Raw genomic sequence first — 15,771 nt, 5'->3', positions numbered from 1 at the left:
ACTGACTAACAGGTTTCAGAGTAGCAGCCGTGCTAGTCTGTATTCGCAAAAAGAAAAGGAGTACTTGTGGCACCTCAGAGACTAAATTGGTTAGTCTCTAAGGTGCCACAAGTACTCCTTTTCTTTATACTGATTGATAATCTTATCAAGGTGATAGCTAAGGGTCCACACTGATACTGATAGATCTATTGGCTGCCTTTGATACTGCTGAACAGGAAATTCTGTTAACTTGCTTGAGGACCTGTGTGGGAGTAAATGAAGCTACTTTGCAATGGCTTTGTTCTTTTTGTCTTGGAAAGTCACCATGAGGGTAATTGCTTTTCTGCCTCAGAGCTCTTGTAGAGTGCTACAAGATTCCTTGCGAGATCATCCTTCCCACTTAATTTGTTTATGCTGCTGCTAGAACAGGTAGTGAAGAGGTCTTGGGGCAGTACTTTCAATATTTAAATAGATATCTATGCTGATGACACCCCAGTCTACTTTGTCCAACCCAGGAATTACAGTCAAGTGTCTCCCTCCATTTACAGGTGTGACTGGGGTCTGAATGGCCATGAGCTAGCTGAGATATAATCCAGAGCAGGATGGCAGGTTGGCAGTAAGACAAACAGATAGCAGCAGTGACCCCTTTTTTGGGTAAACAGATTTCATTCACATTACCCATGCCTTTGTCACTTACAGATTAGAGTACTGCAAAATTCTTTACATAGCATTGTAGTTTAAATCAACTCTAAAACTGAAGAAGATGCAGAGGGCAATAGCATGATCACTAAGAAGTGTCTCAAAGTGACTATGATACCAATGCCCCTGAATCTGCCCTATCTGTTGGCTCTGACCTATGGAGGACACAATGGCCTGCAATCTGCCTACTTGAGAGACTGCCCTGCTCCCCAAATGACTCTAGAACAGGTGAGGCACAGCATGTGATGTGGAGCTCGCTTTGCACACAAGAGAAGATGCTGTTGGCAGGGCTCTCTCTGAGAGGGCCTTGATTTTGAAATGCACTCCTGCTGGGTCCAAAACAGACCATGCTCTTTGGGCATAACACAAAGGACCTTTAGGGATGTTCTTGCTTTGTGGGGTTTCAGGTATAGGTTTTCACTTGGAGAAAATGATGGTTTTGGGAAGCTGAGATAAGGAAATTTCAGTTTGGGCGATGCCAGCCTCTTCCTGGTGGGGGGCTGAGGTGGGCGAGACAGAAAATTGGAGCAGCTGTGCCCCCACTCACCACAAGGCCCCCTCTCCTCCACGGCCCTTCCCCCTTCTGTAGCCAGGTTGGAGACCGGAAGCCGGAGCCAGGCACTGCAGTATGCTAGCTGCTCACAGCTGGTGAAAGCTGCCTGGGCAGGGGGACCCGGCATGGCAGAGCCCTCGGGGAGCAGCAACTGTGGAGGGTGGTGCACAGGATCCCAGGGTGGAGTGGGTCAGTCCAGGCCACTGTGAGGAGTTCTGGACCCTTCACCTGCCCTGGAGAGTGGGCAGGGACACATACCAGGGGCTGCTTTCGGTCACCCCAGCCCCCCGACCCAAGCATACGTCTCTGCTGCTGCTGGAGCTGGGTGCCTGGCCAGCAGCTGCTGCTCTCTCTGCTCTGCCTTCAGAGATGGGTAGCTGGAGAGCAGCAGCTGCTTGGGGGGGGGGGGGGGGGGGCTATGGGGAGTGGGCTAAGGCAAATTTTGGGGTGGCTATAGTCCTTGCAATCCCCCTCCCCCACCACCAGTGCTGATGGTGGACTCGCTTTCAGAAAGGTGGTTGTTTTGCTACTGCTATTTTAGTCTTAATTGGACTGTATTTTTAAAGTACCGGTCATAGGCAGCTAAAGCCTGAGAGAGATCATCTTTTTGTGTTTACGTATTTAAATAAAATAAAACAGGCAACTTATTATTTCAATCTATCTGCTCCCAGTGTGAGAAACAAATGCTTCCTTTACTGACTCAAAGAAGTATTGCTAATGAATGATAGAACTGGCTGAAATAGTTTGTGCAGGGTTTTTTTTTTTTTTTTATGATGAAAAACAGCTTTTCAACCAAAACAAACATTTCGGTTACATTTTTTTAATTAAAAAATCAATTTTTTTCTGCGATTTTTTTTTATTTGACAATTTTTTTTACCCAAAATAATTTTGATAAAACAAAAAAAATCAGTAATCAAGTTTTAATTTGAAAAAATACTGGGAAATTGAGCAAAAGAAACAAAAAACCAGAAAACTTAAAAACATGTCCTACACAAAATAGTTGGCATTTGTCTACTAGCTCGAGGGCTTCAGAATCAATACAGCTGTGGAAGGACAAAATGGATTTGTGCATCCACAGCAAAACTGTCAGCCAGTGTATCTGTACAGGTGGAAGGCAGTAGTACAACTGAGGCCGAAGTACTCATTGCCGAATCTTTATTACTTGTGTGTTTTAAGAGGGAGAAAGGAAATACTGCTTGATTTTCAGAGCTGGCCAACAATTAGAAAAATCATTCTTTGACTTATAAACCAAGCAAATTGGAAAGAGAAATTATCGAGAGAATAAATGGTGAAACTCCACAATGTCATTTTTTCAGAGACACTTTTAAGAGGAAAACTGTACTTCATAACCTCATTTTCCACCGTTGTTGACTTCATAAACTTAACCATACATAAGAGCATTAAGTCAACCACTGTCTTGGGCTACCGAAGGGCCACAAAATCCAGCTCACAAATAGAAGGGTACCATCAACCTCACTAATAATGGTTTTCACATATATCAGAGTAACTAAAAGTGAACTACATCATTTTCAAATGTATGTCGATAGCATTTACGTCTTCAGGTGTTTCTCTTTCCTCTTCCTCTCCCCATTATATTTGACAACAGGGAAGACTCTACTTTTTTTTCCCAATTTTTACGCGAAGTTTCTGATTTCTATTAGCCCTGACTATCTCCTTGACTTGTCAAGCAATTAAAGTGACAAAAGCAATAGCAGATGCTTCTTTTACAGCTAAACCTGTGGCAGCAGGTCATATTTTGCAGTTTATTACAACCGCTTGACACAGTCTTGACTGTAAGGTAATTGAAAAGATCCTGATAGTAAACCACTGGTTTACTTTTTTCAGATTAAATAAATATATAATCCAATTCCAACCTCATTTTAATGGCACATTAGATGGTCTCCAAGTTGTCTTGATTTTTATTTTATTTGATGATTGTAAATAAACCCTGGAAAATTCCTTCCAAGATTTTACCACCTGAAACTGCAGCTGTTGGCTGACACTATCAAAGCCTCACAATTCCAAACTCACGTGCAAATCTCATCAAGTGCAGACATTTCTAATTGGTTCCAGAAGTTTTTCTTTTTGCTAAGATCAGGGGGCAGAGGAAGAATAATGAGGAGCTTTTAAGCAGAGGGAGGAGGGAGGAGGGTGTTGAGCTTGGGGAGTGGAGATTTTAAAAAGCTCCAGCTTGGCTGCTCTGCCAGAAACGCGGAGCAATTTTACGGTCAATTGGCCAGAGCATCTGGAACCATACATCATAGTCTTTAGTTGATGGTGGTGAAGCCGACTCACACATTGGCTCAGGCTAAAACCAGTAATGACTCTGCTGTCACACCTAAATGGAAACTAACTTAATCTACTGCCAGGTTTAACTGTGACTTTTTCTAAGGGACATTATTCCTCTTAGGGCAGTTGTCAAGAATATTAAAAGTTCAGCCCACTGAATGCTCACGACACACTATGGCAGACTTTTATGAGCAAAGCTAACATATAAAATAAAGATTACAACTTGTGTTTGTTTAGCTCCATATGTGTTGACAAGGCTTTTTATCATGAGGCTATAGGGTTTCCTCCCATTCCTCCTTCTTCCACCTTCATTTTTTAAATATATTTCATATGCACCAGCCTACCTTGTTAGTGCATGGAGACTGCATAAATGCTGAAGTCATAAATCATAGCCCAGGGTATGGAGCATTCAACCTAATGGAAGCCAAATATGAGATATACTGCGTTTTGAAATGTGGCACAGATGATCATAATGAGGGGCAGAGCAAAAGTTCCACAGAGCAGAAAACTAAGGTTGATGTGGAAATAATTCCTTGTGAGTAAAGGTTTGTTTTAAATCAATGGTCATAAGTCTCCGTTCTAAGGCTGGTAAATTGCATTAACAAACAAGTGAGGTAACAGCAAGTCTCTGCATGATGTAAGAAGTCGCAAGTCAGTAGTATGGTAATACATCACATTCAGAGGGACTGCTGTGAGGTAAGAAGTACAGTGCAAAGCAGTACTTTTAAATAGATACCCATTCTATATTTTTCTCCAGATTAGTTAACACACTAGTTAGAAACACAGGAACTGCACTCTAGATCAGAGCAGTGGTCCATCTAGTTCAGAATCCTGTCTCCACCAGCATTCAGCACCAGCTGCTTCTAAAGAAGATGCTAGAAAGATGTTGCAGAGGTTAGTTGTGGAATAAGCTGACCACAAGGAAGTTTCTCTCTAGCTTCATTAGAAGCTGGCTTATTCCCTGAAGCATGAGGTTTTACATACCTTCCGAAACTCTTATTTTTCTTTAATCCTTATACAACCCATCCCTGAGTCAAATTGAAAAGAAAACAGAAATACTTTATTTTAGAAGTGTTGTTTGCAATGTTGTTGTAGCCGTTTTGGCCCCAGGCTATGACACACACAAGGTGGGTGAGGTAATATCTTTTATTGGCCCAACTTCTGTTGGTGAAAGAGACAAGGAAGAAGATCTCTGTGGAGCTCGAAAGCAAGACTCTTTCACCAACAGAAATTGACCCAGTATGTTAATGTGAATTAGGCACCTTTTAGTTTGCTCCAGCAGTACCCACACTGGGCAGTTGAAGCGCAACTCTCTGGTGTGGGGTGCAATTCACACCCCCATAGTCTGCACCGTAGTGCAGTGCAGAAATACCCAGAGTTTCTTAAAATTTAAAAGCATGGCCTCAGATCTCAAGGTTTTGTTACCAATGTTCTGTACCTATAAAAACTAATAAAGCCCTCCATAGACAGGTTGGTTGCAGGGAAGCACAGAGCTCATCATTAACTGTATGAGCACTTACACCAGTCAGTATGTTCAGCTTTCTGAAAACATCCCATTCACACGAGGCATGCTCAGAGGTTTTACACAGCTATTAACGGGCAAGTTTTGCATCAATGGCTCAAATGATCCCAATAAAACACAGTCAGGATACCTTAAAATGTGGAGTGAGCATTTCAATATTGCTTTAATTTAATGTAGATCATTTAAGACCTTTTTACTCAGCTCAAGTCTAATACAGACAGCTTCAGTTGGACCAAATTTTGACTTTAATTTCTGTTAGGTGTATCTTGCTCACAGAAAAACTTGCCGAAGTTTTTCACTATGTTCTTTAAGATCCCTAACCCAAATTCAATTAGCATCCATTATAACGTCTTCTAATCATTGAAATATTACTGGAATTACTCCTTGAAATACCCTCGGAGCAGTGCCAATACCAAACATAATTCATTTACATTTATAATGGTTTATTTAAAATCACTACCTTAGAACTCACTGCACCTAATTTTACTAGCCAAAATGCCCAACTCCTAATATGGAGAAGACATTTGTTTCCAAGACCTTATCTTCAATTGTTCAACAATTTTCATCAGATAATCTTCTTGTTTTACTTCACTGCATGGATCAAAGCACATCTATACTTTATGTAACCTCTCAGTTACACTAGAATTAACGCATAGGTTCAAGTCAACAATGTTGATTTAAAATCACCTTGAGAAAAAAGCCATAGTCTCCATAGTGTTTCATTCAGCCCAAATTAGTACAGAATATGAATATACTAGTGCCAGATTCTGCTTAGGTCTTATGTAGGTAGGCCGATGACATTCATAAAGTAACCTCCCTTACTTGGTCCGTATGAGGGCCTTCCAGAATTGTAGCTCTTACTCTCTGGGAAGAACAAGGGATGCTTCCTTCCTGCTCCGCCAGATACACACAGCTTTCCAAAGGCAGTGGAGAGTGATTGAAAGGAGGGGGCATGTTTCTACTGCAAAAAAAGCGAACATCATTCTGGGATGTATTAGCAGGAGTGTTGTAAGCAAAACACGAGAAGTAATTATTCCACTCTACTTTGCCCTGAGTAGGCCTCAACTGGAGTATTGTGTCCAGTTCTGGGCATCACATTTCAGGAAGGATGTGGACAAACTGGAGAGAGTCCAGAGAAGAGCAACAAAAATTATTAAAGGTCTAGAAAACATGACCTATGAGGGAAGATTGAAAAAAATGGGTTTGTTTAGTCTGGAAAAGAGAAGACTGAGATGGGACATGATAACAGTTTTCAAGTATGTAAAAGGTTGTTACAAGGAAGAGGGAGAAAAATTGTTTTTCTTAACCTCTGAAGATAGGACAAGAAGGAATGGGCTTAAACTGCAGCAAGGAAGGTTTAGGTTGGACATTAGGAAAAACCTCCTAACTGTCAAGGTGGTTAAGCACTGGAATAACTAGCCTAGGGAGGATGTGGAATCTCTATCACAGGAGATTTTTAAGAGAAGGTTAGACAAACACCTGTCAGGAATGGTCTAGATAATACTTAGTTCTGCCACAAGTGCAGGGGACTGGACTAGATGACCTCTCAAGGTCCCTTCCAATCCTATGATTCTATGATTCTTCTCCCCCTATGCATTGGCCAGAAGAGCTGGTTGATCACCCAGAAGATGCATTCACCTACTGCACACTTGAGAACACCAGAAGGCAGAGTGCCTGCCAATATGTGACCAACTAGTCTATCTCTGAGGCAGAATGGTTCTGCACCACCTCAGCATAGGTCTATGCCTACAAGACACAATCAGGTTCTAACAAGGGCATAAGGGGAGCCTGGATGTGGGGATGTGTGTTAAGACATAAAGGATATATATGAAGGACAACAAACATGAAGTTGTAATGATAAAGCAGAAGAGAACAATCTAGCATTGAGGAATTGATACTTGTTCCTTCTTGTGATCCACCTCCTGACAGCTCTAAAATCTCACGAATCTGACACATTTCAGGCAGAAACTCAGTTTTTGTGTAATGCGTATTTGACTACAAGAGAATAAATATGAATAAGGTTTATACTTACCCACACACATTTCAAATGATTCAGGATAGTGCATGTCAAACAGAATCTGCCACAGAACTGGTTCCATGAGCAGCATAGATTTATGAACTCTGGGACAGAATTAGCCACTACATTCTAGGTGCACAGGATATTGTCATCATGCGTATTGCAATTTACACTAGTTTTCTTTATTTTCCTAAATCAGCATCCAAAAAGACATTTATATATCTACAAAGTGAGTTAACAGAAGTTGGAGGAAGAGAAATTTAAACTACCACCACAATAATCTATACCTGGTACACAAATACATTTTGCAATGAGTACATTAAATGTGGGAAAATGAGAGAATGAGAAAGAGTGTGTGTTTATGTGTACTTCAGATTAAAAAGAGTAAATTAAAATGATTGAACTAATGTCTGTCTCAAGTTGTGAATAAGACTGGTGTCTGTGTGCGAGAGAGCGAGGGAAAAAGGGATGTGTGGATGAGCAAATGAAAAATTGCAAGGACAAAGGTGGCAGAAGTAAGGATAATCATTTCACATACTAGACAGATTAATGTTTGTGTGTGTCACAGTATATCATTGTACATGTATAGCCAGGTTAAGTGAGTAGTTTTGATTGATCTCCCTTAGCCCTAACCTCAGGATCTGAGGAATTCTGGAAAAAGTCTAAATATTTCACTTTGGGTCACTGTCACTGGTTTCAAATTCACCCAGATTAGTAACTACTGCCATCTGAAATCTGTTTGACAGCTTTTTGGCATGAGTTGGAGATCTCAGTCCTTCTTTCTGGGTGATTGTCTGCATCATGAAACCCACTATCACAAATTACCATCCTTTGTTAACAGTCCCAGCAGGGAGTCCAGAAACTGAATGTGAAGGTAGAATAAAATGTCTTCTTACTCACGAAGGTATACCTTTTAGATCATGGCACCCTTGAAGGGCAAGATGAGGAACCGTGCCATATCTTTGGGGTATGTCTACACTGAAATAAAACACCCGTGGCTGGGCCACGTCAGCTGACTTGGGCTTGTGATGCTTGGGCTGAGGAACTAGAAAACTGCAGTATAGATGCACAGGCTTGGGCTGGAGCCCATTCTCTGGGACCCTGCAATGAGGGAGGGCCCCAGATCCCAGGCTCCAGCCTGAGCCTAATACCTGCTCGGCAATTTTACAGACCTTCAGCCAAGCCCCAGGAGCCTGAGTCAGCTGACACAGGCCCACCTCGAGTGTTTAATTGCAGTATAGACATACCTATAGTATACCTGTTCTGTAGTAAATGGAGGACTTGAGGTGTCCAGTGCTATCAATTTGGCAATTTACAAGCCCTATATTAACTTTAAGAAACTACATCTGCTGTTTCATATTCTGGTCTGTCCGCTAGCAAATTACTTGGATGGCACTTGCTCTTGTGATATTTTCAAAGAAAAAACATCATGAGATACTACCAATGACGACTAGCCAGCCAGTACAAAATAAGAAGGGAGACAAAAAGAAAAGGGACCAGAGAAGCAATCAAGTGGGAAGGCCAATATGAAGAAAAGAGAGAAAAAAACTGCAGAAAGAAATAACCAAAAAAAGCAGAAAGAAATAACCAAAAAGAGAAGAGGGAAGAGAGAAAGGAAGGGGAAAAGAGTTACAGAAGTAGTCAGAGATGAAGGGAGTCAATACTTTAATGAAGAAAATAGATTAAGAATAAGAAACAAAATAGATTTTTGAAAAAATTAATATTAAGAGAAAATAATTGCATTTTATTTATTGCATATTTTTACACGGTGAAGTAAGAAACCACACGATTACTCCAGAACTAATCAGGACAATGTCCTGGAAACAAAGACTATGAATATTTTGTTGTTTTCCCTAAACCTTATCTTACTTATATTTTCACACACACACACACACACTTACTTGCCTGCGAGAATGATAAGTGAAATATTTACATAAGTCAAGGCTATATTCATATAGCTCCCATTGAGTTGCATGTGTATTTCAGATCAGATGATAATTCTTGTGTGACAGCGCGTGTACCCCTCTCAGGTTCTGAATGGGTTAATGTGTGCCTAAGAGGCCAGTTTTGTTACCTAATTGCACCTGGAGGGAGAGACAGGCTTAACTGATCAAGAAGCCCAGCTGAGCAGGAACAAGCTGGTTAGCAAAAAGCTAGGAAGTTTATAGCAGAGGGGGCTGCAGGGAGAGAGTCTGAAGTCACTATTTGGGCACTAGAAGGTGGAGACATCTGGTAGGCACAGGACCGGAGCAAGCTGACCTGACATTTGTAAGTGGGTCCCCTTCCATCCCTGGAAACCCAGGCTTGTATGTCCCCCTGGTGACTAAACAGCATACATAGTCCACCAGACAACCTTCACCAAATATTTTTATCATTGTTTTGCCTTTGTGCTCCAGGTACAACACACATATAGCAACAGCAGCAGTAGCTAGCAGGAGCCCCCTCCTGCTGCCTGGCTCAGCCTTTTAACTACTTGCCTTCTTCTTCCAGTTATCCATCTGATAAGCTAATTACCTCATCCCCTTCGCCACAAGTGCCAGTGATCCCTTCTAATTTTCCAAGCCAGTTCACTACCTAACTCCCTCCTACTCTAACCCTGAGTGCTCTAAGTGACCAGAGTCCTGGCTTCCAAAAAGCTCTATTTATAGATCCTCATCTAAGAATGCTCTATCACACCTTGAAATAAACACAGGACAATTAATTCTATGTTTAAAAAATATCTATTACACTAGTTTACTCAATGTACACTAAAAATTTTTTTCCAAATGCGAGGCCCTTCATACTTAAAACAAAAGCCTTCATGAAATCCATAAAACATGGGCTTTAACGCTGATGTACACTGATTAAAAGACACTTGTTGATTTTAAAATCCAGGCTATGACACCAATATAACAATTACCAAAAAGTTCAAAATAATTTGTAAATAGTGACATTTTGCTAATCAACTTTAAATTTTGTCTAACAAGTGTTTCCTGTCCCAGGGAGGAACACATTAGAATAATATAATTTTTCCATGGTGATATTGCCTGCTGTCAGAGAAAAGGCAATAAAATTGGAACCATTTTCAGAAACACCCAATTAACAACATCTTGGGGGGGGGGGTTCAGATCTTTAACGAAGGTAAATTGGTGTAACTCCACTGAAGTTGACAGAGCTATGCCAATTTAGACCACTTCAGGATCTGGCCTTTGATCTTTCTGTTTCTAATCCAAGAGATACTATGTGTCCTAGTTTTTAGAGGAACTTTCTTTTGCTGAGGGAAAGACAAAAAATATTTGAAACTGTTATTCTTAAAACCCCCACTACATTAAAAACACTAAGTTACTATGTTTAATGCATTCTTCTTAAATAACTCACTTATACTAAATAGCTTGATGTGTGTTACCTTGGCACTTCATAAAGCTATCATACAGTCAAATGATTGCATTGGACCCTTCAGATCATCATCCGGCCAAACCCAAAAGTAAACTTTATTTGTTAACCAATCTCTCAATAGTGCAGTGAACCATTCATAAAAGCAGACTTGCACAACCCTAACATATCCTCATCTGGAAACTAACCACAGATTTCTTAAGAATGTGGTACAGTTTGGAGTCATATGAAAATATTATTTTAATGTAAAATATACACCAATATTTTGGGAAACTCAAATGCAGAGAAACCAAAAGTCATACACAGTAAACACAAGTGTGTCATAATGAGAGTGTGAAATCAGGCAACACAAAGTCAATCTCAACACCATGATAACTGAACATGCCCCTTTGGGCTTTTGTCAAATCCTGCAGAATACTTAAGATCTGGGAATACATTAAATCTGGAGGTTGGGCAGCACATGAGGGTATTTCTTTCAAAGTTTATGGCCAGAAATATATTATTTTTGCTTAGCAGGATAACACATTGTTGTCTTTGACTTTTTTTAATTTGATACATTAGGTACCAATCACAATTAACAATTTCTCCTATCGTAAAACCTCAAAAGGTGTGAGAAATATGATAAAAGGCTAAGAAAAAAATTCCCAAATTCTGTTCAACTGTATAGTCAAAAATATGGATCCAAAATATATACCTCTAAAGGCAACCCATAATCTTAAATTGGCAAAATGACTCATTTTCTGAAAAGGACAAAAAATACAGAGTCCCTAGGGTCTGCAAATTGCGTGCAGCACTCTTAAAAACAAATATCTTACCTCATAAGTAAATGCCAAGGAAGCAATGTATATTTTCAGGTAACTAAGTTTGTGCAGAACGAGAAAGACTGAGCAGCGGACAGCTTCCAAACTAGCTGCTTTGGGCCTAGAAATAAGAATTAAAATTAATGTTCAGGTTTTTCTCCTTTGCATGCAATCTGTTGAGTACTTCCGTGACAAACATGAATACAGAACAAGGCACTGATTATATCCTGTAGTAATACGCAATTGCAACTGAGTTTTCACTATAAATCTGATTTAAAGTTTACAATTTAAAACCTTAGCTCTGAATTTCCTGGATTAGTAAACTTGATTTGGGAATAATTTTGACATCTGGGTAATGTGTTCTACCTTAAATTACTGATATATATACTCTCAATCTTAATTCTATTTTAATGTAGTTTTTGCCTGGGAAACTCTGAATAAAGCTGTAACCTATTAATCCCTATTGGTGGAGTCAATTATTTATTATACAAGAGTTGAGGGTAAGAATGGGGCATGGCAAAATTATGAAAAATTCCTAATGAATAATTTGAGCCTATCTTTACGCAATTCTAATTTTCCTGTATTTATACCCATCCACATTTTTAGCTGCATAAATTCTGAACTTCTCCTGTACATTGCCAAATTCTTTCCCTATGCTGAAATAAATAATTTAGTGTGTAAAGATCGAAGGTATTTACCTCTGACTGAATAATGAATGTCAAACAGAGAAGGATTGTCACTGGAATGTTAAATGAAGACATAACCATGTATTTAAATATAAATAATTTCTTCTGCATAGTTTTCAGGCAGGATGAATACCATTTCTCTCTAAAGTTGTTTTCCATTATTTCTTAGGTCCTTACTCATGCTGAGTAGCCCGACAGTCCAAAAGAATTCTCATGGACTCCAACAGGAGTACTCATGGTGTTGCATACTATTTATAAGTGCATCACAATTTGGTCCATATATTGCAATGTGCAAGTAGGAAGTGCACGCATTTGATTAACATTATAGACTTTTGATATCTGAACGGCTGCCATACTTTATAAGTGATTGTGGTAGCCAATAGACCTTTTTTTTTCCTCACAACCAGGAAACAAGAAAAGAAAGAAAACGTTTCATGTCTTGCCTTTGCTCCATAAGGAATCCAATGGAGGTCAATGTCAGGATAATGTAGCCAATCCTCAGGAGAAGAGTTACCTGTGATAATGTCTGTAAAAACAACAAAGAGACAAATTACTCATTTAGGGTAACTCTCTGAAGGGATATTGGGTTCAAAACATGACACTGGAGCAGCCTGACCTTTCACTCTCAATTATACGTTAGTGTCTCCTTTTAAAGTAGTTGGCTACTTTGAACTTTATATAAAAAAAAAAAAACATGCCAGATTCTCCAGCCCACTCCCTAAATGTTCTTATTTTTTCTTCTTGGAAGCTGCAAGAATCAGATTTTTCCCAAAATAATTCTTCTCATAGGATTAGTCTTCAAAATATTTTTTTTAAATTTTCATTACTGTTTTCCCCCTGAAATTATTTGAAGCCTTCACACTGGAACCCAAAAGCAAATAGCTATTTTTTCTAAATAAATATGAAAGCCCAGCCTGCTCTTTTTCCTGTTCATAATGTCATTGCAGCTTTGGAATGGTTCCTCAAAAGGTACAGGCAGTTGAAAAAAATATTGCTTAAAAAAAATGAAGAAGGTTAGTAACCGTTTTTTCTTCTTCAAGTGCTTGCTCATGTCCATTCCATGCTAGGTGACTCACAAACAGTAGCCCTGGAGGTGGGCTCGGAGCTCATGCACACACTGACTGCAACGCTGTTTTCCGAAAGCTGGCATCATCACAGGCCTGTTGGACGATGGCATAGTGAAAAGTGAAGGTCTGAACCAACAACCAGTTTGCAGCTCTGTGGATGTCCTGGATTGGTACCTGCATGAGGAACGCTGGCAACGAAGCCTGGACTCTTGAGGAATGAGTGGTCACGATGGCCAGAGGCAGAACCTTCACCTGCTTGTAGCAAGCTTGGATACAGGCGGTTATCCCGGACGAGATGTTTTCGGATGACACAGGTAGCCCTCTCATCCTTTCCGCCACTGCTACAAAGAGTTGCGTGGAGCTGCAGAAGGGCTTAATTCTCTCAGTCTAAAAGGCATGGGCCTGCCTAACATCCAACATATGATGCTAATGTTCTTCAGCAGTCTTGTGAGGTTTTGGAAAGAAGACAGGCAGAAAAATGTCCCGGTTGTTATGGAATTGTGACACCACCTTTGGTGGGAAGGCCAGATGGGGGCACAGCTGGACCTTGTCCTGGAAGATAGACAGATAGTCGAAGATAGACTGCAAAGAAGATTGGGATGGAGACAGATTCCATTCAACGGCCCAACAAGTGAAACATTTCCACTTGGCCAGGTAGGTAGCCCTAGTAGAAGGTTTACTACTATCTATCAAGACCTGTTGAACTTGATCAGAGCAGGCCTGCTCCTCAGGGGTCAGCCATGAGGCAACCATGCAATCAAGTGCAGGGAGGCAAGGTTCGGGCGAAGCAACCAGCCATGGTCTTATTAATTCAAGTCCGGTTGGAGTGGGAGCGCAAGTGAAGTGGCCACTCAGAAGTCCAGAAACACACCAAACCAATGCTGGTGTAGCCACGCTGGTGCTATCAGGATAACCCTCGCCTTGTTCCATTTGATTTTGTGAACCAAGGGGATCAGTGGGAAGATGTATAGCAGGTTGTCTGTCCATAAGACCAGAAAGACATTGGAGAGGGAACCCATGCTTTGCCTGAGCAATGAACAGAACTGGTAGCATTTTCTGTTCTGTGTGGTGGTGAACAGGTCCACCTGAGAAGGCCCCCACTTCTGGAAGATGACACTGATGACCTCCGGGTGAAGGGACCACTCATGGTGATACGAAAAGGATTTGCTTAGGCAATCCACCAGTGCATTTCAGGCTTCCAGGAAATGTGACATCTCGAGGTGAATGGCATGTTTCACACAAAAGTCCCAGAGTCGGAGGGCCTCCTGGCACAGGGCTGAAGATTGAGCCCCTTCCTGCTTGTTGATGTAAAACATTGATGCAGTGTTGTCCATCAAGACCTGCATCACTTTGCCTGAGATCTGGGGAAGGAACATCTAGCAAGCCAAGCGTGCTACCCTCAGTTCCCTGATGTTAATATACAGGGAGAGTTCTTGCTGGACCACAGGGCCTGAGATTGCCAACATGGGCTCCCCACCCCAGGTCTGACACATCCAAGACTAGAGTTTTTTATGGTTGAGGGGCAGCAAACAATACGCCCTCCATTACGGATTCTGGGTCTCTCCACCAGGTCAGCGAAGCAAGGACTGGAGGCAGGATCATAAGTATTGAGTACAGGTGATGTCTGCTTAGGGAATAGACTGACGCCAGCCACATCTGTAGGAGTCTGAGGTGTAGCCTTGCATACTGCACCATGTAGGCACATACTGCCACATGACCCAATAGTTTGGCATAGACGCAAGCAGTCATTATTGGGTGGATCATGACCTTGGAAATCAGGTCCAACATTGCTCGGAATTAGGCCACCTCCATAAAAAAAGAATGGCCTTCAGCCGAATATCTCTATCCTTTCTCATGCAGGGTTTGAAATCCCTGCAGATCTGGCACTTCTCTTTAATGCGAGGCTCCTCCAGACACTTTAGACAGCTAGTGTGCGGGTCACTAACTGGCATCGTCTTGTTGCACAAGGCACATGGTTGAAGTCCGGGGAAAGGGGCATGCCCAGCCCAAGGAAAAAAGTCCCTTGACAACAGGGACAGCAACTAACACTACAATATATAGTAACTCTAACAAAGAACTATATAGACTAACTACAATAACTATACAAATATGAACAGAGAAAGTCCAAACCACTGGGAAAGAAGACTTGCCACAGCGAGAGGCGTTCCAGCAACTGTCACAGGCGGTAAGAAGGAACAGAGGGCGTGGGGCTGGCGTTTCCCTTTTTACCAGCACATATGTGTGTGACTCCAGAGGGCGCTAGAGCCGGCCTAACACATATCACCAAAGGAAAAATCTCTGAGAACTGTGCATGAAGAGCACACACACCAAGCAAGGAATGGACATAAGCAAGCACTCAAAGAAGAATAGCATTGTTAGCACACTGGGAATCAAGAGTCAATATACTTATGTGTTTACTTCTCCTTTCTGATGTATAAAGATGGTCTCAAACTTTTGCTTCCCCAAAAGAGACAAAAAATAAGTTTCACCCTGTTTATGGATTTGAAATGTCAGGAATACCATACGAGGGTGTCCACATGAGAGCCGGTTGTTTTGTTTTTTTAATTGCAATTCACAGGGCACAAAATGGAGGCATTTTTTTCATTTTTTCAAAATTTTTCATGACTTCTTTGTCAAAATTATTATCAACATTGTTTGTTTACCAAAACATAGTTTTCAATAGACAAAGAGAAAATATTTTGGAAAAAAAGGAAAATTTTAAAGATGTTAACAGTTTCCATGAAACCACTTTTCGCTTGAAAATTATGACTAGCTCTAGTCCCCACT

At 40.9% G+C, this 15,771-nt stretch overlaps 1 protein-coding gene across 3 annotated transcripts in view; it reads right to left on the bottom strand.

Annotated features, from left to right (window-relative positions):
- Positions 1-15,771, bottom strand: part of AGMO (alkylglycerol monooxygenase) — a 270,942-nt gene that overhangs the window by 117,353 nt on the left and 137,818 nt on the right. For all 3 annotated transcript variants that reach the window (XM_078851776.1, XM_073333806.2, XM_073333805.2), the window contains 2 exons: positions 12,361-12,443; positions 11,247-11,352 (listed from right to left, as the gene is read on the bottom strand). In XM_078851776.1, the coding sequence (XP_078707902.1) occupies positions 11,247-11,352; positions 12,361-12,443 (189 nt within the window). The remainder of the gene's footprint in view (positions 1-11,246; positions 11,353-12,360; positions 12,444-15,771) is intronic.

Source organism: Lepidochelys kempii, chromosome 2 (genome assembly GCF_965140285.1).
Source record: "Lepidochelys kempii isolate rLepKem1 chromosome 2, rLepKem1.hap1, whole genome shotgun sequence".
NCBI classification, from domain to species: Eukaryota; Metazoa; Chordata; order Testudines; family Cheloniidae; genus Lepidochelys; species Lepidochelys kempii.
Note: the sequence above shows the minus strand (reverse complement) of the source record. Positions and strands in the feature narration are given on the sequence as shown.